At 50.2% G+C, this 22,461-nt stretch overlaps 6 protein-coding genes across 6 annotated transcripts; 4 read left to right on the top strand and 2 right to left on the bottom strand.

Moving 5' to 3' along the window:
- Positions 1 to 282: 282 nt before the first annotated feature.
- LTHEOB_12913 (Uridylate kinase) lies at positions 283 to 1,563 on the bottom strand (the record flags this gene model as incomplete). The annotated part of the gene is made up of 1 exon (XM_035509833.1): positions 283 to 1,563. One exon carries the CDS (start codon positions 1,561 to 1,563, stop codon positions 283 to 285), a length of 1,281 nt encoding a protein of 426 aa, XP_035363350.1.
- Positions 1,564 to 7,614: 6,051 nt separating this feature from the next.
- LTHEOB_12912 (DNA repair protein RAD5) lies at positions 7,615 to 8,421 on the top strand (the record flags this gene model as incomplete). The annotated part of the gene is made up of 3 exons (XM_035509832.1): positions 7,615 to 7,744; positions 7,803 to 7,958; positions 8,012 to 8,421. 3 exons carry the CDS (start codon positions 7,615 to 7,617, stop codon positions 8,419 to 8,421), a joined length of 696 nt encoding a protein of 231 aa, XP_035363349.1.
- A 1,761-nt stretch (positions 8,422 to 10,182) lies between these two features.
- Positions 10,183 to 11,025, top strand: LTHEOB_12911 (uncharacterized protein; the record flags this gene model as incomplete). The annotated part of the gene is made up of 1 exon (XM_035509831.1): positions 10,183 to 11,025. One exon carries the CDS (start codon positions 10,183 to 10,185, stop codon positions 11,023 to 11,025), a length of 843 nt encoding a protein of 280 aa, XP_035363348.1.
- Positions 11,026 to 12,093: 1,068 nt separating this feature from the next.
- Positions 12,094 to 14,127, bottom strand: LTHEOB_12910 (WD repeat containing protein; the record flags this gene model as incomplete). Its single annotated transcript, XM_035509830.1, has 3 exons — positions 12,094 to 12,111; positions 12,164 to 13,789; positions 13,846 to 14,127. The coding sequence occupies 3 exons, from the start codon at positions 14,125 to 14,127 to the stop codon at positions 12,094 to 12,096; spliced, it is 1,926 nt and encodes a 641-aa protein (XP_035363347.1).
- A 1,912-nt stretch (positions 14,128 to 16,039) lies between these two features.
- Positions 16,040 to 16,846, top strand: LTHEOB_12909 (Small secreted protein; the record flags this gene model as incomplete). The annotated part of the gene is made up of 1 exon (XM_035509828.1): positions 16,040 to 16,846. One exon carries the CDS (start codon positions 16,040 to 16,042, stop codon positions 16,844 to 16,846), a length of 807 nt encoding a protein of 268 aa, XP_035363346.1.
- Positions 16,847 to 17,707: 861 nt separating this feature from the next.
- LTHEOB_12908 (uncharacterized protein) lies at positions 17,708 to 19,779 on the top strand (the record flags this gene model as incomplete). The annotated part of the gene is made up of 4 exons (XM_035509827.1): positions 17,708 to 17,762; positions 17,837 to 19,185; positions 19,242 to 19,700; positions 19,750 to 19,779. The coding sequence occupies 4 exons, from the start codon at positions 17,708 to 17,710 to the stop codon at positions 19,777 to 19,779; spliced, it is 1,893 nt and encodes a 630-aa protein (XP_035363345.1).
- Positions 19,780 to 22,461: the final 2,682 nt, after the last annotated feature.

Below are 22,461 nucleotides of genomic sequence, written 5' to 3'. Positions count from 1 at the left end.
TCGGTAGTATGGTCTTGGAGGACTCAAATTTGGTATACGTGTGCGCGAGCGAGCTATCGTCGCTCTGTTTGACAAGCAGAATTCCTTCCTAGGTGGAAGCCTTGCTGTTGATAGTATGCACAATGCGAGAAGAATCTCAAGGTAGGTAGACATATCCTCCCTCTCTCCTAGACACCGAAGCTACACGGATTGTGCAATAGACATAGAACGACTTGCGTCTACAGACCAGGCCACCAACCAACCAACCACGGAATCCACCCTAAGCCCATCCACAAGCCCAACCTAATCAGTCTTAAATAGCGCGACCATAATGCACGTTCCCATCTGAATAACAAGCCCCCTCCTACAAAGCTCCTCCTCCCTCCTGTCCTCCCCCCTCTCCGCCATTTCCAAAAACCTCACCATATCATCCAACGCGAGCAACTCATGCACCACCGCCGTGTCCGCCTCGGCTCCTACGTGCTGATATAACCACCTCGTCACCTCCTCGACTCTCTCCCCATGTCCTCCCTCCCTCTCCCACAATCCCTCTCCCCTGCACGGTGCCGCCCTCTCGCGCCGCACCAGGTCCACCATGCACTTGACCCTCGTCTGGTTAAATGTAGCCTTATCGCACTCACGGATCGCATGCGCCAGCGTTCGTAGCTCGGGCAGGAAGACGGCATGCGCGGCAGGAAGCACATCCCAAGCAGTAGTCAGCCATGTCAGGGCGTTGTTAAAGAGATGCCACTGGCCGGTGTCGAAGAGGGCACTGTTGGGACCGGCGCCGACGGCGGAGCGTTTGCTAATGCGAAAGCGGCGGTGGGGGAGAATGGGGAGGCCTTCTTCTGCAGGCAAGGGCGAGGAGCGGTCTTGCGCTGGAAGCTCGCCGAGGAGGCTTGATAAGGGCAAGGTGGCGGGCAGCGAGCAGATGGAGGACGGAAGCAAGGTGTCGGCGAGTGAGGAGGAGGTTTGACGGGGTGGGTGTGAGTAACGGATCTTTCTCCGATCTTCGGGAAGAGAGGGTGACGGCGACTCCGCTGAGCCGTCTTCGTGTGAGCGTTTGCGCTTGCCGAGGGTGTGGGACGCTGCCGGGGTGACGGGCGGCGGGCTGAAGGACGGGGACTCCGTGTCCGGGATCGAGGGGGACATCTGGCGAGGCTGATGGGAGAAGTCGGGATGCTTGAGATGAGCCTTGGTGGGATTACCTATTGCCGCCGTTCCATCGTGTTCGACGTAAGCTGGAGGAGGATCGCTAACGAGTGGATTCCACGCAACAGGTAAGGTGGTCTCATCATAGTCGTTGATGTTGTACGCTGTCCAGTCGTCTCGGACCCATTCGCGCCCACTGTACGTCTTCTTGTAATCGATGGTTGGTGTTTCGAGGCCTTCATGCAACGCTTTGGAGCATGCGTTTAACAGCTGTTCCGCAGACTCTGAGTACGGTATAGTGATCTTAAGCGCCTTGGCACGTGAAAGCGATCGGAAGCATAGCAGCAGACTTTGAATGACTACACTGACCGGCGTCTGAGGCGGACGGGAGGGCATAACAACGTAGCCCTGCTCTTTGAGTGCGAGCGACATGTGAAGTATCTTGGATGATGCATCGATACCAGCTTTCTGAAGTTCAGAAGCGTCTTGGTCATCCTTGGCAGTAGCAACTGAAGTGGAAATTGTGTTAAGGCACTCGGCAGGAATGATAAAGTAGACGTCTCGTGTTCCGGTGGCTTTTACATGGACGCGCAATGGTAGGTAGAAGCAGATTAACAGCTTCTTGCCGTCAAAGCCAAGACGTAGAAAAAGATCGCCTCTGCTTGGGTCTTTCTCGTCAAGTCGTCCAAGGAACCGGTTCTGGTCCGTGTGCGGATCGCGCCATTTGGCCAGAACTCGGCGTGTGTGACCCCCCACCAGATTGTTGGAGTCCACCACACATGGGCGATGTTCCATGATACAGCACGCTCAGATCTATCAATCAGAATCAACCATTGTATTTGCTAAATAATAGCCCTTGCACGGTAAGCGCAAGAATCCCGCCCGCCCAGGCTTTTGCAAAGATAGCTACTTGATAGCTATTTGAGAGTAGCCTTGACTCAAATTGGAAAAAACGAAGAGGGCAAAGTGTAGCTCGGTCCGTAACGAGAAACAGTCCATAGCTACGTTCTCCGGGAGGGCAGCGCTTATCCAACGTTCCCCGGGAGGGCATTCTCGAAATGCGTTCCGTGTGGGAGGGTATTCAAAGCGTGCGTTCCGTGTGAGAGGGTAGCAGAAATGTGTGTCGCCCGGAAGAACTACCTTGTGCTCGAAAACAACTGACGGCGATACTTAAAATTAGTATACGTACATTTGCTTTTGATGGAAGAAATGCGTAAGATTTATTGGAGAGCGGCGGTATGCATAGAAAGCAGAATGAAATCGTTACGTTGCTTAGGCGAACCTCGAATCGGAGAAATGAAATTTGTGGAAAGAAAGAAGGCTCGGGCTAACGGGCGCTCCGTTTCTTAAGTGCACCCCGCTCAAAGTCACGTGAGTAACACGCTAGTCCGCAATCAGTTACATCTAGGCCCAATATAGTTTTATTACGGTTTTATCATCTGGTTGCCTGCGAGCGACGTGGCCGCTAACCCATCGTCGCCTAACCTACGCGCTGCGTATGGCATCGCCGTCTTCATCTCGCACGTGCAAGTCATCGATGCCCGCCGGTCCGGCTGTTCTTAAGGGACATATCGAGTTGTACATATCGTTAGCCCATCATGATCCCTGTTATCGTCCGCCTTGAATGCATCTAGGCTGGCGAGCTCGTCCCGCGCCTTCACCCTAGCGGCTTAATTCCTATGACACCAACACCGCGGCTTTCAATCTTTTCCCCAACTTCACTTCGAAATTCGACATATTATTGGATATGTTCCCTTATATCACTCGCGCTTCGATGGCCGACCAGAAGACTAAAGGGTTTGTCAGTTATCTATTTTGTTCCGGCAAATACGCAGGTTATCCTACTAAGCATGATCCACATGCATCACCGTTCTGCCAGACAAAAGACCGACAATGATATGTATCCCAGTAGATACAGGGAAATCTTCGATATTCGCTACCGGTATGGCTCATAGTCTGGTGTAACTGACAAAGGCTCGGGTGGGATGGAGAGAATGGACCTGGGCGCAGGAATGGGGGAGCAGGTTCTAAGCGATGACAATCCGATCGACAGCTATATATAGGTCATCAATACCTAAGTAATAGGTGGTATGCAGAACGTTTCACTGCTTCGTTGATCTGCGTGCAAATTTTCGTTTAGTGTAACGCGATCGGAATCGAACAGCCGCTCATGTGATAATCATCCATAGTCATGCAAACCTCTAAAAAATACTTTCCAATTGTGCAAGAGCTCGTTGGCAGTAAGTACAGGGTCTCTGTAGCAACAGTCCTCACGCTGATTTTGCCCTGATCGTTGTTAACCATTGAGACTGTGATATCCCTTCCCTGGGCACCCATCCCGCAAGCCTATCTTCTGCATTACAGTAATTTCGAATGCTTACTCATTCTGTGTATGCCAGACTGTAACAACACCATCTACAGAATACGCACAATATCAAGCATAGAGCAGAAGAAACAGAAGAAACCCATACTTTTGCAAAGATATGAACACCTAACTGTACTCTATCTCAGTTATCTCACCATCTGCAATTTGTTCGCCATGTCCTCCAAGGTTCAGCTCGTTGTAATTGTCCAACAGCGCCTGAAAGTCACCATCCTCGGCATGAGGAAGCCACTCAGACCAAGAGCCATCCCACTCAATTTGAAATGTTCCAAAAAGCACTGCTTGCTCCTCAATGATCCAGCGTTCGAGACAATCAGGGAGCTTCTCGCCCATATAGGAGATCTCGCGAATAAGGTGCCGATCTCTGGAGCTGAGGATTTCCACAAGCCCATCTTGTTCCACGGTTACAGGCCTGTATGTAACCTTCTTCCTGTACCGAAGACTGCCTTCAACAATGCCGAACTCTATACCAGACACCATCCCAGGATATCGAAACCCTAGAGGGTGTGGTGAGTCCTGCCTCATGGACACCGGACAGCGGCGTGGGGGTACTGCTGCGAGTTTCCGTCCCGGAGTTCCCATGCTGGAGTCGGAGTGGTGGCTCAAGGAGGTAATGCAGCCTGTGGTAATGTAAGAACGGAAACTACGCTCACATGATTGATGTGTTTACCTCGAATATCGCGTATGGAGAAGTTCCGGTGGGTGGTCGCGCCGATCTGGGATGGAGTATCGTTCTTACTGCCATCTGCCACGACTCTAACTGTCTGGGCTGGATGCCTCGAATCATGCTGCATGGTAGGTGTAGAGGCGTTGGTATTGACTGTGTAACGGGTAGCTGTTAGCTATTGTATCAGGTGATGAAACACGCTTATTTTCATCGTTGTGGTCCTGGATTGATGTGTTACCTTTCGTAGACGGCAATCCGGAGCCATCTAAGTCAGTTGACGTCGATGCTTCACTAGATAACCAGGAAGAAGCGTTATCCTCATCTGTAGGTAGGTCAGATCGAGTCGATAAGAAGTATATGATGGCATACCGTTCTGTACATCGATCCTTCCATTCTCGAGGTGGAGAACTCTTGAAGAGACAGAAGGATTCATCTGAAGGTCTGCTTTAAACTTGAGGAAGTAGAAGAATGCTTGTACTATCTGGCTTTGATGGTAGTAGTCGGTTTGCTCGAGCACTGATGTAGAGCTATGGTTTTTATATATACCTCCTTTACCAGCCTCAGAGCAGTGCACGGGCATTACCAGTAGATTACGAAGCTGCATCATCTGCAACTCTATGGTAAGCATTGCAGGGGAGTTGTCGGATCAACTTGAAGAATGAAGTAGCAGCCTCCGATATCGAATGAATTCATGTGGTTTCCCCATCTGGCCAAACACTTTGGATAAAGGATCCTAATTGGCAATAATCGGATTAAGTATATGGCGACGGCAGTGCGTCTCCGCAAACGGTTATATCTCTGGTAGAAGCTTTGGCTAGAAATTTGGCGCTCCGTTAATTTATGCAGGCTTGCAGAACTTCGAGAAAGGAAATCGCTCCCCCACTAACCGGAATCGCATAGGCTAATTAGGGATCAGTTTCTCCGAGCTTCAAGCGAAGTTACGTCAGAAGCGGGGCAGGGCCATTGCCCTCCAAAATCTTTTCGCGTTTAGCAGGACCACCAGCCATCATAACGCTCATCGCTCAGACTCCTAATTTACTCTAGAGAGGTAAAGGTACTACGGTTTTTCTTCATTCCCTACTTTTCCGCGATCCTTACCTATTAGTAATCCCTTAATACTACCTCGCAGGTTTTGAACCACCAGGTCTGCGAATCTCCACCCGCATTCCAATATCAACCGTAGATACAGTATGGCTTTAGCAGCTACTAATATCAGTAGAACACACCTTCCTTATCTAAGCCGATAGTCGCCCGCCGCAGTACTTTCTTCCTGCTCCTCCTACCTTCCTACACCCGCACATGGATTCCATAACGAAAGACGGGCCGGATATTGTTTCAGTTGATGATATTGCGAACGATGACCAGAAACTGAAAGAAAAGGCTGCAGAATTGGTAAGTGGACTGCGTTGCCCAGGATGACCATAGCATAATCTTGCTGAATATTGTTTAGTGTGGAGAGGCTCTAATAGCCGACCCAGAAAGAGTTGGAACAGATCTCGAGCCAGTAGACCCATCTGTCCGAGCTATCTTCATTCGAAAGAAGTGTAGTCATGGGGCTGTTTATGTCTACGGGAACCCGACAAGGATTGTGCTCACTGGTCCGAGTGAAGAGGAAGGCTATGTTGTGGTTCTCGTAAAAAATGATGAAACTAGTAGATTATTTGGAAATCCTTCAGTGCGATTCTTTCGCACCGTTACCCATTGAGTACATGTCGCATCAACGCTTCGCTCAGTTGGATAGAAAACTCCATTCTCGCACGAGCTGAACCCAATGTGATATCAATGAATGGCAATGGCTCTCCACCCCATGAGCATACCATGCACAAGTTTGGGGTGTGATCTTGATATCGCCGAAGGAAACTAAGAAGCTCAGTAAACTTAAAGTTAACGACGGATTGGTGGTCTGCTGGACGAAATTGCGCAGGCGGGTCTACTGAAATAGATCGTTCTACAAAAAAAATTGTTAAAAAAAAACAAAGGTAGGGTGTGAGGATGAAAAATACCAAGTAATTTATAGGCGCCCTGGATACGCGGGGATTGGTGAATGTTCGTTGGCTGAGTATGCGTCTCGTCTGCACATGCGAGCTGCTGAGGCTGATTGATTTCGTGGGTTGTCGCGCAGCTATCTTCTACACGCCTACGTTTTCTACGGCATTCTAAGCCCTGCTCTCGACTTGGCGGATTATCGATAGCTAGCTTATCCGTTAATCTATTCGTGTCCAATGAATATAGCTAGAAAGGACTAACCTTGAAGAAACTTGCCATACTCAAGAGACGAGCGCAGATAGGCCTCGTCATCCTTGAGTTTGTGCAACGTCTCTCGTATCACAGTTGGCCACGTCTGGACGACATCAGGCTCAATATCGCTGGTAAGGCAGTCGAACACATCCGATGCCATTGCACCCCCAGCCCATAGGGTCGGAGCGTACGCGATTGCCCATGAGACTATTCCGTCAGGGCTTAGGTTACGAATCACATCGCATCTTTTGCGTGTAGATTCCTTTCTAACCTTCGCATCATCTGAATCAAACGTAGAGGTTTTTGGGCCTTCGAAAATGACGACGATGTTTCTCCGAAAAACGGCCGACTGTTTCAACCTTCCAGTCGTGAAAAGTTCACCGCTTAGGGAGCGTGCCTGGGATCTGTGTTTCTCGCTTTCCTTCCACGCCCGTTTCGTACGAGAATTTCTCAAGGTCTCCATCTTCTCTTGAAGCTGCGACGCAGCGTTTGCGAGATGGAGGCTGGAGTCGATGAGAGAATTCCATTGGTCGTCAGTCGGAGAGATTTTGTCGAGTTTACCCTTTAATTTTTCCGCTTTTTCCGTAAGCCCTCTTAATTGTGATAGCACAACTGTGGATGACATGCTGCTAGTAGATGGAGTAGCCAATGTGTAAGTGGATAGGAGAGATGTGGGTGGGGTCCACGGATGAGGCTCACTTATCAAGCTGGCCGACGCACTTAGGTGCCCACTGGATTTCTGCAGGTTCGCATAATTTTGGCATGCTAGCACGAAACAATGAGGATGGCCTGATATTACTGACAAGGGGTAGGGCACTAGCCCGCTTATAGGCAGACAGATCGGCGATTCCAGCATCGGAAGCGAACCAACCAAGTATGTATATTGCCCCTACCCTACGTTAATGCTTAAAATTACTTGCCCTTCCAATTATATCGAGCTCTCCCTCCACGTCGGACCCACATTGCCACAACTAGTACTATGAAGACTAGGGTGAAATAAGACAACTCAATTGGTGGCTGCGGAATGAGTCCTGAATAGCCTATGGCCACATAGAGAATCCTTCTAAGGCCCGTTTAAGCTCAACGGGCTGGATTGAGCTATAAATCGCATCTGACCACAATTATCGCTTTCCCTGACCAGTTTCCTCCAAAGCTTCTATCTCAATCTATCCAACCATCACTGTTTGGTTTTACGATGGAAGCTTTAGCCGCTTTCGCGAATGGCCGCAACTCCCAAAACCCTGGGATGAACGACAACATCTCTTCGGATTCCTTCTACACGGCACCTGAGACTACTGACTCCAAGGACATTCCACGTTCTTTTGGTGGGTGAGCCATCAAAGGCGCTTTACTGATCGTCACTGACGGCTAGATGATCTACAGCCCAGGTCGCTACTAAAATGAATGCCAACCATTGGCGCAAGGCTAACGAGAGCGGTGGGCGGCGCAATTCGATCCTGCCGCACGAAGCCAATGCTGTGGTGGAATCGAAGCCAAGAGTGGCCATGTCTGCTATAAAACAAAATGGTCGGATTTCCAGTAAGTAATTACATTCTGTACGTAGCATTGAGTATCTGCTGATAAGTACACAGAACGTTCAAAGAATGCCAACGTTTTCCGTTCCCAGACTGCAACTACAAAGAAACCATCAGCTCTTTCATGCAATCAGACGCCCTCCCGAAGTCCCAGTTACGTATTTTATGGCAACCGCACAATAGCCCGCAACCTAAACGTCCGCGAACTTGTACACGAATGGCGCAACACTCAGGTCACGCAGTGGAAGCTGGAGAGTATCCTATGTGAGTCCAAGGGAAAGAGCTTCGAAATCCCGGAGATACTCTGGCCGAATATTCTACAACACTCGGGAAAGCACATCTCCAATGAAAACAGGATCTTCACAGCAGTGCTGGTCGACCCAGTATCCGACACCGAGCCCGATACGGATCGCGAAATACGCAGCCCTAGACAACTTTCAACTCGGAGCACATTTGACCCCAAGTGACGGGCACCCACTCCATGTCTTACGCCCAGGACTGAGGTGGCAACGTATTTTTAGGAGCATGGTTGCGAACACAAGCAACAGGTAGAAAACACACTACCAACACTCAAAGAGAAAACGAATCGAACCAAATGTAACCACCATCTAATCAGGCGATGCACATACTCGGTTAGGGGTATAACGGTAGGCTCTCTCCACTAAGCTTTGGAGTTTCGTTAGCTCGATTGATGCAGCGCTGCGGAAGAGGCACGGCGCATGTTGTGTAACACCGTATCATACATCCTCGTATCGCCGCAGTGAATATCCCTGCCCTCCAGATTCCAGCGTCAGCTTCTCCGGCTTGCTCCACCGTCGCAGACTACTCTTTGCGTCTGCGAGCCGCCACACTAGACATTCAGGAAACACAACGTATGCCTGCATGGTCCAGCGTACAGATCCTTGTCCCTGCTCCATGCAGTAGAACACCGCCGCCGAATACTGCCGTGCAATGTTTGTCTGTGGAGTAATGCAACCTGAACCTATCGTGTCACAAACATATACCCTGTCCGTGATACCTGTAATCGTTACGCTAGCATTCGGCTGCAGTACTCTGTTGTGGCTGCTGATGCGTAACACCAGCATCTGTACCGCGCTTAGAATGCAGGTTCGTCATCACCTGCCGAAATCTGGCTATACTCACTTAGGTTGAATGGCATGATAGTAGTTAATGAAAGCAATTCCAGAGGGATCATCCGCTCATCGATCGCACATAGACCAGCCAACCCAGAACATGCTGAGCCGGTCGAAACGGGCTGCCGCGAGCCGGCAACTGCTGATCCTTCTCCGTCACTTCATTACTGTTTGTGCCACCTGGATGCGGTGTGTGCATTTAGAAGACTGCACCTCGATGCCCCACACCAAACCACCGCTCATTTTGTACTACACTCTTTCATCTCCCGCCGCCTTCCAGCGTGTCACACGTCTAAGCGTTATGACCGCTTCCTCTACTGTCCAAAACGGATGTGTCGGCGTAACCTTACAGCGGCCAGGTGCAGCTGCCCTCGGTGCTTCTCGATTCCGGCACTGACCGGAGTGTTGGAATCCCTAGAATGCGGCTTGCCGTTCATGTGACCAATATTGCATCCTTGTCCACTAATTTCATTGCTTCTCTGAACTCGCCACCGGTACACACTAGCCAAAAAGTCCATCTAGCTTCTTAGTATCTTCAGTACGTGCTTCTGCAGACTCGCCTGCTGAAGCGGTGAGGCTGAACCTGGAAATACAGCCAGCTCAACGGGCAGATTCATGTAATCTACATCCCTGCAAGATACGATGAGATTCGCCCGAGGATAGGGTTTATTGCCTGAAAGCTCAAGAGCACTGATATCTCTGCCAAACGCATCTTTGGAGGCACAGCATCTCCGACGGGGGTCACTGTTAGTGGAGGCGTTGGTCACCGGATGGCTGCAGAAGCAAATGCCAGATGACAACACATCTGCTTTTCTTGCGGAGTTTACCGGTTTGCATTGGCGACGCAGAGTCAACAGTCCGAGTTGATCAGACCTAACGATTTGTAAGTTTGTAAGAAGTGATGCTTGGCAGGTAGTTTAAGAGCTGCACGGATGAATGCTAAGCACGCTACCAGCCCCCGACTTCTCCATCCACCTCTTTACTCGACGAAGGCTCAGCTCAAACACATGCATCAGACTTTATGCAAAGTTCTTTTTCCACTGAACTACTTACATTTTGCTAAGCTTTGTTTGCCATCGCATCGGTTCATCCGTCATGAGTAATCTCTTGAACGTCCTCAACGAAGGTTCATCCACCCCGCCATCAAAGAGCAGCTTCAACAACTCCATCAGCCCCTCCACCAATGACCATTCGAGTGCTGCTGTGCAGAGTCCACACTTTCGCGGTCTTGAGAGAATGTCCCTCGACTTCATTGCGCCAGGCAGCCGCTCAGCCTCTCATAGAGCCAGCCAGAACTTGTTCAGCTCAGCTAGCTATATCCACTACGGTCATAGTGCAGATTCCAACCACTCATCGTCTTCTGCTCATGGCAACCATGTCCAGGCCCATTATTTTGACGCATGTGACAACGTCTCTGCCCAGCACTCGTCATGGACCTCGACCAATTCGACATCCAACTACGCGCGTCAAGGCACCACCGGGAGTACTAGCTACACTGAAAGCGAGTCAATGGACACTTCGAACCACGACTCGCCTCCTACAAACCACCAGAGCTCTGCAAGTGGCTCATCCAGGAACGGCCATACCAATACTTGTCGCGAGCCTCGCCATGCATATGGTGAGGAAGAGCGTGCATTCATCATGGTCTGCACCATCTTGCGCGGTATGGCCTGGAAGGAGATCGAGAAAGAGTTTCGCGAGCGCTTTCCTGCTGGCCAGAAGCGACGTCACCAAGGAGATGGCATGCCACCGACGTACCCCGAGCAGGAGCGAACGACAAGTGGGCTTACTTGCGCCTACTATCGCATCCGGGAACAATGGGGAATTCCCAAGGTCCGCGGTATTTCTGACGAGCAGAAGCCCGAGGTCAAGGCTATTGTAAAGAAGACTATTCTCAACATGCATGATTTCCCGGACCTTCACAAACATGCTCAGTAGTGCCGCTAAGCTTTGTAGTTGCAAGCCATTCTTCTCCCGTTCGCCTTGGCGTTTGCCCTAGCCCGCTACAGAGGTGACTGACTTTGTAGATGGTGATCTCGGTCAACGACTAGCTTGTTTGCTTTCTCGTCATTCATAAGAAAGAAAATTGGCATATAATGTGGCCTCTACAATAGTCATTTGAGCCTGCCAGTTGCGCTATGTAATTTGGTCACTGATGGAACATGAGCCCAATCGTTGGCTGATTAATGCCTTGGTGCCTGATTTGGACATGCTTTCTGTTTGCTTCGGTTATAGTGTGAATGTCTATAGCCAACGCCACTCGTTAGTTAGAAGAATGACCAGAAATCCATCATCAACTTCGCGGAGGGGTTCCCATTTCGAGGCTCGTATGATAGAGCCCCATCAAAATCTTTTTATCTAGTTAGTCGCAAGAGACTTGTAAAGTGAGGGTTAAGACAACTTGCTTCGACTCCTCTGATACTCTTAAAGAGTAAAGTGATTGACGCTTCTACTATAGATAGAGGTGATAAAGCTGGTCAACATGCACTTCTAGGCTGACGGCGATGTTTTAAGCGACCCATGTATTCTATCAGATATTGCCACTCATTGTCTAGAAGAACGACTTAAGAGAAGCCATCAGCAACTGAAAACTGGTTCCCGTCTTAAGGCTCATATAACAGCATATAGAAACAAAAGAATGTTAAGTCTTTCTTCTGACCTCTCCTTATCTAAACCTGTTTAGCCTAAGACCAATTGGTCTAACTCAAAGCTCGATTAACAAAGAAGTCGAAAAAACAAGACCCTAGTAACAGAGAGCTGAATCGCCAAGCCCCCATCCTTTCTCTTGCGGGTTGAGTGAGAAAAGAAGAACACGCCCAGAACGAAAGCCCACGGCAATCGAGTTGCTATAAGACGTAAAATCGCCTAGAGAAGAGTCTGAAGGAAGAAGAATGACCTTCCGTCCAGATGATGTCAGCCAAAAGTCCTGGACGGATAGAGATCTTATAATAGAAGAAGACGGAGTTAAAGCAGAATGGTAAGTAATGTCGACCAGATCTCCGGTTTCTACGTTCCAGGCTTGGTCTGTCCCGTCACGAGACCTAGCGAAGACGACTCCGTTAGGCGAGAATGCCACCGCTTTAACCTGGTCTAAATGGCCTTCGAGCGTAGTGCGCAGCTGGCCCGTCTTCGCATCCCACAGCTTGACCGTCTTGTCCCAAGATCCAGACGCCACCACTCCGTCGGGCGAGAATGCCACCGCTTCAACGTAGCTCGAATGGCCTTCGAGCGTGGTACGTAGCTGGCCCGTCTTCGCATCCCACAGCTTGACTGTGTTGTCCTTAGATCCAGACACCACAACTCCTCCGTCGGGCGAGAATGCTACCGCATAAACGGAGTCTGAATGGCCTTCGAGCGTGGTGCGCAGCTGGCCCGTCTTCGCATCCCACAGCTTGACCGTCTTGTCTAAAGATCCAGACGCCACCACTCCTCCGTCGGGCGAGAATGCCACCGCAGTAACGCAGCTTGAATGGTCTTCGAACGTGATGCGCAGCTGGCCCGTCTTCGCATCCCACAGCTTGACCGTCTTGTCTAAAGATCCAGACGCCACCACTCCTCCGTCGGGCGAGAATGCCACCGCTCCAACGTAGCTCGAATGGCCTTCGAGCGTGGTACGTAGCTGGCCCGTCTTCGCATCCCACAGCTTGACTGTGTTGTCCTTAGATCCAGACACCACAACTCCTCCGTCGGGCGAGAATGCTAACGCTTGAACCCAGTCCGAATGGCCTTCAAGCGTGGTGCGCACCTGTCCTGTCTTCGTATCCCATAGCTTAACCATCTTATCCCAAGATCCAGACACTACCACTCCTCCGTCGGGAGAGAATGCCACCGCTTGAACCCAGTCTGAATGGCCTTCGAGCGTGTTGTGCACCTGACCCGTCTTCGTATTCCACAGCCTTACCGTCTTATCCTCAGATCCAGATGCCACCATTCCTCCGTCGGACGAGAATGCCACCGCTGTAACGGGGCTTGAATGGCCTTTAAGCGTGGTACGTACCAGGCCCGTCTTCGCATCCCACAGCTTAATCGTCTCATCCGCAGATCCAAACGCTACTATATCTCCATCGGGCGAGAATGCCACCGCTTCAATAGAGCTTAAATGGCCTTCGAGCGTAGTACGCAGCTGGCCCGTCTTCGCATCCCACAGCTTGACCGTCTCGTCTAAAGATCCAGACGCCACCACTCCTCCGTCGGGCGAGAACGCCACCGCATAAACGTAGCTCGAATGGCCTTCGAGCGTAGTGTGCAGCTGGCCCGTCTTCGCATCCCACAGCTTAACTGTGTTATCCTTAGATCCAGACGCTACCACTTCTCCGTTGGGCGAGAATGCCACCGCTTGAACGGAGCTCGAATGGCCTTCGAGCGTAGTGCGCAGCTGGCCCGTCTTCGCATCCCACAGCTTGACCGTGTTGTCTAAAGATCCAGACGCCACTACTCCGTCGGGAGAGAATGCCACCGCTTGAACCCAGTCCGAATGGCCTTTAAGTACTTGGATTACCGGGCTCCACTCTTCTTCTACTTGGGGCTCGCCCACGACCCACTGCGGGATCTCCTTCGAGAACTGTTGTCTGACAATGCTCTGGCGCGGTGCGAACAACAGTGCTGAGATGTACGTCTGGAGCGGCGCCTCTTCGATTACCGACCGAAACGCCAGCGTAAATCGGTATGCGTCGTACAGGAACCGCTTAAGATTATAGTCTGACTATATTATCTTAGATTAGTATAGTCCGTCTTGCTGTATATATTTAGCACACTTACTCCACAGAGCGACTGTAGGTCGGTTAGAATATGGACCGCCTCGTGCACCTTGCCCACAAGGCTGAGAGCCTCGAGCCAGTGTAGAAAGTGATGGCAGAGAAAGTCGTAGATTGACGCAGTGTCAAGTGCGTCAGGACTGTGTTGGAGATGCTTGACCCAGTACCGACAAGCGTACTTGAGGTGGCCCGGGATGTGCTCGTTGATTCGGGCCGGGTTGACAGAGCTAGCATGAGTGCCAGGGTCTTGCAGGCAACAGATGTCCTTCTGCAGGGTCCGAGACATGACGTCGATGCAGTTCCTAGCGAGGAGCTGGTGGGCGTCCTTTTCGTTGACGTGGAATCGTGTGTCGGTGCACCTGGTGCCGTCGAGGAGGAAGTCCCGGAAAGATGGGTGTAATGTTCGTATACTTGAGGCTCTCGACTCGGGAACATCAATGACCGACTTCAGGTCTTGAAGAGTGTCATGAACCTCTTCAATTGGTTCATTGACTAATTCCGCCAACGATATCAGGTCCAGAGTTTCGAATACGCTGACGATCGAACCGACAGTCTGTCGAAAGAGTTCACATATTGTCTGTGCCTCTAGCTCGTTGTATGTGCTTGGAATAGATGACTTCAAAACTGCGTGATATATGTCATCCAGCTTCCGATGGTCTATATGGGTCTGGATTGCAGACTTGAGGCGGTCATCTGCGAAGCGCTTTCCGTCTTTGATGAAGCGACAAACCGTGGCAGCCCAAATGAACAAACCAGAAGCAGCTTGCACCAAGGCGTCAAGTCGTTTCGTCCCAGGCCAATCACGGGGGAGACGATGACTGCTGGCTCTGATCTTCTGTAGCTCCTCTTCAAAAAAAAGTCGAATGTCCCGGTTGACGAGTGATTTTTCGATATTGTTGAGTGTGAAGTTCTGGAACACACCAGCCTCGTTCCGCAATTTGTGGTGATCGGCGACTTCGGGTCGACTGGTTATAATAAAGAGCAGACGAGTCCTGCCGAGAGGCCTTGCCGTACTGAAAATTTGTAGGACTTGATGGACATCTTCTTCCCGGTCGCACTCATCCAGAGCGTCTAACACGAATAGTATAGGCTTAGATGCCACATCACTGCCATCGAGACAAGAGAGAGGCCTGAGGATGAGATCTCTCCATTGGTCACTAGGAGCTCGCCGTACGATATCACGGTTCCCAATAAACGAGTTTCGGATGTGCGGATGAAGGGCTGGAAACAGCGTTACAAGCTGCCGTGCAAGGCTCGTAATGAGTTTGGTGGTATGAGCGCGGTCGCCATCACCTCTGGAGAAGAAAAAGCTTCCTCCTAGTTGGCCGGATTCGTCCAAATCTCGAGCGATTGTGCGGGCTATGGTGGATTTTCCGGTGCCTGCCATGCCACAGAGCCAGTACATGTGCGTTGTTTGGGATTTTTCACACCATTCTCTGATCTCCTCGAGCAAACGAACGCGCGTTCCTTTGAGACATAAAGAATCATGTCGACGAAGGTGATCATTGTACGCAGCACCGACAGCGTAAGGTAGCCATTCGTCTAATAAATGTATTAGCGGTTTGTGCATCTGTCGACAAGACAATAGACTACCAAGGCTCACGAACCGCTCCCAGAAGTGAAGAAGTTATTGGTCATCTGACCATAATTAGAGCCTTGTTGGAGGCCATTGTTCTGATCTGCCGAAAAACTTGTCATATTAGGTTTGGAGGGACTGCGCAGAGATTTCTTTGTTGCGAAAATCCGCCGTAGAAAAACCGGTCAGCGTTGCTTGGATTCCCGCGTTGCAGGAATCGTGCAGGTCAAGAATAGCGTTATGTAAGTGCCCGAAGGACCCTCCAATTCAACCCAGCAGGGATTCTGGGGGCTGAAGACCGGCTCTCTAGCGCGTGTGCGGCTTGCATTTGAGGCAGCCGCTTGAACAGGGACAAATGCAAGCTCAAGTCGTGCCAGCCAATGATCACTCATCCACTTTCTCGACACCCGAGATCTGCTTGCTTACGCTTTGCTTCTTCTGGCTCAGTCTGCATATCTTGGTGAGTAAAGCGTCGCAGCCTAAAGTGGGTCAGCTGAGCGTGCCGCACTTCCGGCCCGGCGCGTAGTGCCCGGCGCTTAGTGCCTGACCCCTCCATTATCAGCCCCCCTCTGCTAAAAGCAAAATTATCGACCACAATCCTCTCTCTGCCGAACTGCTCGCAATGGACATCGCTACCAGCACTATCAGCCTCTTCAATGCAGCTCTAGACTGCTTCGAACGTATACAGCTTGCACGATCCTTTGACCAGGATTTTGCCACCCATCAGCTGAAGCTTGACATCATTCAAGTCCGCTTATCGCGCTGGGGGGAAGCAGCTGGGATCATCCAGGCAGCACAAGATGCTCAATCCACGACGAGCGGGACTGCACGAACAACATCCAGACTGATACCGATCGAGTCTTGCGACAAGGTAGACGAGCTTCTCAGAAACATCCAAATTCTGTATGAACAAGCCAGGCACGACTCGGAGAAGATAAGGCCACAGACCAGCACGGAGGAGGATGTGATGGATCCCGAAAAGGACATGCCCCCCCTCATGAAGAGCCTCCGCCTGAAACTGCGCGACTGCCTCAGGAAACGACGGTCCCAGATTTCCAATGCTGCGCACGGCATCCAGTGGTCCATTTACAAAAAGGACCAACTCCAGAGATTACTCGACGGCATTTCTGGACTTGTCGAAGACCTTGAGCGCCTCTTTCCACCCGAAGAAGCTAAGAGCAAACTACAAGAACTCAGCAACGAGGAATGCGAAAGCATCGGAAAAATCCACTTCAAGACGCTTCAAGAGATTGCCCAGGGATATGACCCGTGGCTCAGTGTTGCTGTGGAGGAAGCGCTGGAGAAGGACAGCGGTGGTGTTTCCTTTTCGGCGCAGAATAACTATGGACTTCAACTTGGGAAAAACTACGGCGGAATGCACGGTCTTAGTTTCGGGACAGGAAACACGACTAATAACCACTGGAAGTGAGGAGATATCAAAGTACGTCCTCCATACCGTCTCAGCGTTAGGTCCTTCGAAAGACGTTATGGGTGATCTTTTCGTTCATTCCCACCATCTTGTTTCCCGCCTTCATATGCATGCTCTTTCCAAAGCTAGCTATGATGCAGTTGACTTCTACCATATCAAAATGGCCCCGAAGATATGCTATTGTTGTGCTTTCGCCATATATTCCATGTATGACCCGCGTAAGATGGAGACTGAGCCTTGCCGATACTTAGCCCACATAGGAAAATGCTCCTTGGTTCAGCTCTCAGCTCATAAGTACGGTGTTCATGTGCGCAGCCACGCTATATGTTGGGTGACCAATGGAACAAGCAGCATTGTCGAGTTGCCGGTCGCTTGTACTAATCCTACACAGACCGTGCATGCATCTGGCCGAGGCGAATCACATCGCGCCACATCAAGGCCCACTGTGCTCACGCAGCCTCTCGCTTACCCCTGCACGCATCTCCCGATTGCGCATTGCAGAAGCGCCGCAGGTCGGATTTGCTCCGTCTGTGGATTATTTAGGACCAGTGTATGGATCAATAATGCCAAAGATGCCACACGGTCCAAGCAGCCTTTGCCAAATTCAACGGTGAGGCTGTGAACACGAGTAATGTCGGAATTTTCAGCGAAAAACAACTACGGGAGTCAAGTAGGATTGAACCGGGGCACTATCACGAACAACAATTATTCCGGTGCCCAACCAGGTCGGTGCAACTTGATCGGCGAATACGCTGGATTGTCTATTACTAACATCCTCCGTGTGCTAATCAGAGTTAAACCATCTCGACTACCTTCCATATGCTGAAGGCGCTACGTACAACTCACACAGCCGCCGTCACGATGCCTTCTGCCACCCTAAAACAAGAGTCCAGCTTTTGGAGAACATTCACAGGTGGTATGTGAGCGAGAAACACATCTACTGGTTGGTCGGCATGGCTGGTACAGGGAAATCCACTATTGCTCGTACAGTCGCAGCCCACTACAATGCAGAAGAGAAGCTTGCTGCAAGCTTCTTCTTCTCCAAGAGCAGAACAGACCTTTCTAGCACTGCCAAGTTCTTCACAACCTTAGTGCGCCAGATGATGGATGTTGTACCCGGTCTCAAACAGCACGTTCAGAAAGCAGTCGAGAAGAACAAACAAATCGCCGAGCAGGCTCCGAGAGACCAATGGCAAAGGCTTATTCTCGCGCCCCTCCGCAGTCTCACGCATCTGGATAGAGCTGCGAAGCCGTATCTACTCGTTATAGATGCTCTAGACGAGTGTAGCGACGACGAAGACGTTCCCGAGATAATCCGACTTCTCTCACAGATCCAAGAAGTTTCGCCCATCGCTTTTCGAGTCCTTTTTACAAGTAGACCAGAGACTTACGTCCAGAGAGGCTTCAACAGGATCAAAGGATTTCAAGATTTTGTCCTGCACAACATCGAAGAATCCGTCGTTGAACGCGATATCACAGTCTTTATTCGTGAAAGGTTCAACGACATACGGAAAAGTCAAGGACTCCCTCCTACTTGGCCAGGTGAAAAACAAGTTAGTTGTCTCGCTCGCAAGGCTGAAGGGCTCTTCATCTACGCTGCAACTACATGTCGATTTGTTGAAACCTACTGGAATGCGCAAGAGGGTCTTGAGATAATCCTCCGAGCGGATCACATCATTGACGAATCGCCGGAGCAGAATCTGGACCGGATGTACACAACCATTTTGCAGCGTTTGACCATGATCAAAGGATATTCCAAATTACAAGGAGCGTTCCAGAGAGTTTTAGCTGCTATTGCAGTCTCAGCCAAACCTCTTTCCCCCTATGGGCTGGCTAAGTTGCTTGATGCGGAGTTTAGGCAGGTTCAAGCTTTCTTAAACAATACTAAATCCGTGCTCGATTCTCCGAACCTATCGATGGAGAGCCGCGATAGCGTCAAGATTCTGCACACATCTTTCCGGGACTTCCTCCTCGACGGCACCAGGTGCACCGACACACGATTCCACGTCAACGAAAAGGACGCCCACCAGCTCCTCGCTAGGAACTGCATCGACGTCATGTCTCGGACCCTGCAGAAGGACATCTGTTGCCTGCAAGACCCTGGCACTCATGCTAGCTCTGTCAACCCGGCCCGAATCAACGAGCACATCCCGGGCCACCTCAAGTACGCTTGTCGGTACTGGGTCAAGCATCTCCAACACAGTCCTGACGCACTTGACACTGCGTCAATCTACGACTTTCTCTGCCATCACTTTCTACACTGGCTCGAGGCTCTCAGCCTCGTGGGCAAGGTGCACGAGGCGGTCCACACTCTTACCGATCTACAGTCACTCTGTGGAGTAAGTGTGCTAAATATATACAGCAAGACGGACTATACTAATCTAAGATAATATAGTCAGACTATAATCTTAAGCGGTTTCTGTACGACGCACACCGGTTTACGCTCGCGTTTCGGTCGGTAATCGAAGAGGCGCCGCTCCAGACGTACATCTCGGCACTACTGTTTGCACCGCGCCAGAGTATTGTCAGACAACGGTTCTCGAAGGAGATCCCGCAGTGGATCGTAGGCGCGCCCCAAGTGGAGGAAGAGTGGAGCCCGGTAATTCAAGTACTTAAAGGCCATTCTCGCTCCGTTGAAGCGGTGGCATTCTCTCCCGACGGAGGAGTGGTGGCGTCTGGATCCGACGACAACACGGTCAAGCTGTGGGATGCGAAGACGGGCCAGCTGCGCACCACGCTCGAAGGCCATTCGGACTACGTTCGAGCGGTGGCATTCTCGCCCGACGGAGGAGTGGTCTTCGCTAGATTTTATAACGGGACAGTCAAAGCCTGGAACGTCGAAACCGGAGACCTGGTCGATGTCACTTATCCTTCTGCTTTAACTCCGTCGTCTTCTATCGTAGGGTCTCTATCCGTACAGGACCTTTGGCTAACATCTTCTCGACGGAAGGTCGTTCTCCTTCCCTTAGACTCCTCTCCAAGCAGTTTTGCGTCTTGTGGCAACTCAATTGCTGTAGGCCTTCCTTCTGGGCGTGTATTTCTTCTCTCACTCGACCCTCAAGAGGAGGGATGGGAGCTTGGCGATTCAGCTGTCTCTAAATAGTGTTCTTCGACTTCTTCATCATTTGTTGTATTTTACGTTCTAGCTTAACGTACGTAGCGCAATAAACCTTTTAGTAATCATCCTAAGGTTGAGCCTTGACAGTAAGGTCTGTTAGTACTAGACTACGCGGAGTCAGAGAAAGACAGGTTGGAAGAGAGAACCTATTTTCTTGTTTTCGTATGCTGTATCTTATTAATTAGTACAGTTATAAGAATTCTATAACTACCTTTCTAAGTGCTATCAAGTGAATTGCTTTGTAGAGATTTAAGTGTAATAAACCGAGAAAACACAGATCTAAAAGAAAATAGAATGCTAAGACTTAAGAAATCTAGAGGAAGGAATCAGTATCATACCTAAGTAAATAATGGCTAAGAAATCGTGTAAGGCATATAAAAGAATGTCTTGGAACATATGGCCAAGCAGGAACCTATGCGAGGAATCTGGATATCTGCGGTGGTAAACTGATACCTACCCATCATCCAATAGATACTTCGTGAAATTGATGTTCCTAGCCAATCAATAACAAATAACGTCCAACACGAGAGGGTTACAGTCGACATCATCCCAAATTAGGAAAAAAATCGTGGTCTGATATGCGTATATGCTTAGGCTTGGGTTATGGTGCATAAACGGCCAGTTGATTGACTAAACTTTCGTTGCTAACTACATATTTTTGCGCCCTGACACTCTACGATGTAGAAATATTGCTATAGATTATATTTATGGTCTGAGATACATAACACTTACTTGATTTCTACCCGAGCCTACAAAAATGAAACAGACTGAGGTGAGACCGAATGAGTCAATCAATTTTTCTCATAGAAAAGTCTTCGAATGAAAGCTTAATTAAGCTATGATTGAAGAGATTAGACGTGCGAAGAAAGGCTTGATATGGAACAAAGAATCGAAGAGCAAACGGCAGACACCAGGTGTAATGATAAAAAGCTGCGATGATTTAAATCAACAAAAATGAGGAACCGAGGGTGTTTCAGCGTGTAATGCTGCATGCCCGGCTAGACTTACGCCGCAACACCGAATACCGAGTTCGAACAGATCCAGGCGTTCGCATGGGGAATCGAGAGATTATCCACCGCCATGGCTTCCCAGCTTCAACCCAACCGCAAAGAAGATCATCGTCTTCTGAAGACCAGCGCTGATTTTTCGCCGAAAATTGCTCTCCAGACTCATCTCCAGACTCGTCTTCTGACATGGCTTCGTCACTGCTCATACTCTGACTTCCTCGATCGGAAGAGTCATCGTAATCGGCGTCCGGAGGCGCATCTACGAGGCTTCCGTTGTAAGAGCTCCTCAAGGCCCCCGTAAGAAGCCACATTGTCGGTTGTAGCTGTTTGACAATGACCTTCTCCAAACCACCAGACAATCGAGGATCAGCTTGGAGAAGAGCCTGCACACCCGCAAAACTGGGCAGGACAGCAACAAAATACGAGAGCTCCGAAGATATAGGCTGGATAGTGATTTCTTGCGAACCGGCTTGCCCGACGTGCAACCCAGCTAAATGCGGCTGCACAGATGGGATATCTCGGGCCCTTGAGATCATGGAGTCTCGCGAGGTAGATTGTTTACGTGCGAAACGTCTAGACCATGCCTCGGCTTTTATTGGAGGTGGATTGCATGTCGACGTATGACCTCTCTGGCGAGGCATGGTCCTTGAGGAACGTTTTTGGTAGGGCTCTAACCGCGGGATTGGGTTGCGTTGATGTGGCCGCGTATGTTGTAAACCATCGACTCGTCCGTAGCGTGAAATGGTATCCCGTAGAGTGTGTGCGGATTCACATTCATCTCTTTCTCTTAGGGGGGGTGTACGTTCGAGGTAAGAACACGGTGTGGGCTCTTGGGACAAAAAACTGTCGTCACTCCTAACGTGATCCGTCTGTGCTTCAGCGGTGCCCGCTACACACATTGAATTGCCGCGATTGCTCTCGGGGATTGGCTTGCAGGTGAACTCGCTCTCGTCCAATTGAGGCGACTGTCCACTTCGCTTGCCATGCCGTTGATACAAGGCAGGCTGTCTAGATCCACAATCTGACATGTCCATATCGGACTCTGTTTGACTGAACACGCTGCATTTCCTCTTGCCGGAAATGTGTGATGGAGTAGGCTCGCGAGACTCGTGTGGATCCATGATTAAATCGTCGAGAGAAGAGTCTCCTGTCTCTGATGAAGCTTGCGGCGAATTTATCTTTGGCGAAGTTGGCTTCGCCACCGAAGGAGATTCCCGAACACCTGCATATTCAGATGTGATTAGCCACGACTGATTAAGACGCTTCTTTGTTAAAGTCGAAACAAGCTTCGGCCACCGTACCCTGAACTTTCTCTTCCTGAATGACTTTCACTGGTGCTTGCTGCTGATCGAGAAAGTTTGTCAAGCTCCCTTCTTCCGGCTCGCACAGATCCATTAAGACTAGGAGTCGTGTAAGCGGCGTGCTTGCATGAAATTTAATATTAAGAAACATACCTTGGAGTTCAAGAGGCGGCTTAGCTGTGTCTGTGT

Source organism: Lasiodiplodia theobromae (genome assembly GCF_012971845.1).
Source record: "Lasiodiplodia theobromae strain AM2As chromosome Unknown scaffold_83, whole genome shotgun sequence".
Lineage (NCBI taxonomy): Eukaryota > Fungi > Ascomycota > Dothideomycetes > Botryosphaeriales > Botryosphaeriaceae > Lasiodiplodia > Lasiodiplodia theobromae.
The sequence above is the reverse complement of the archived record's forward strand: the minus strand, read 5'-3'. Positions and strand labels throughout refer to the sequence as shown.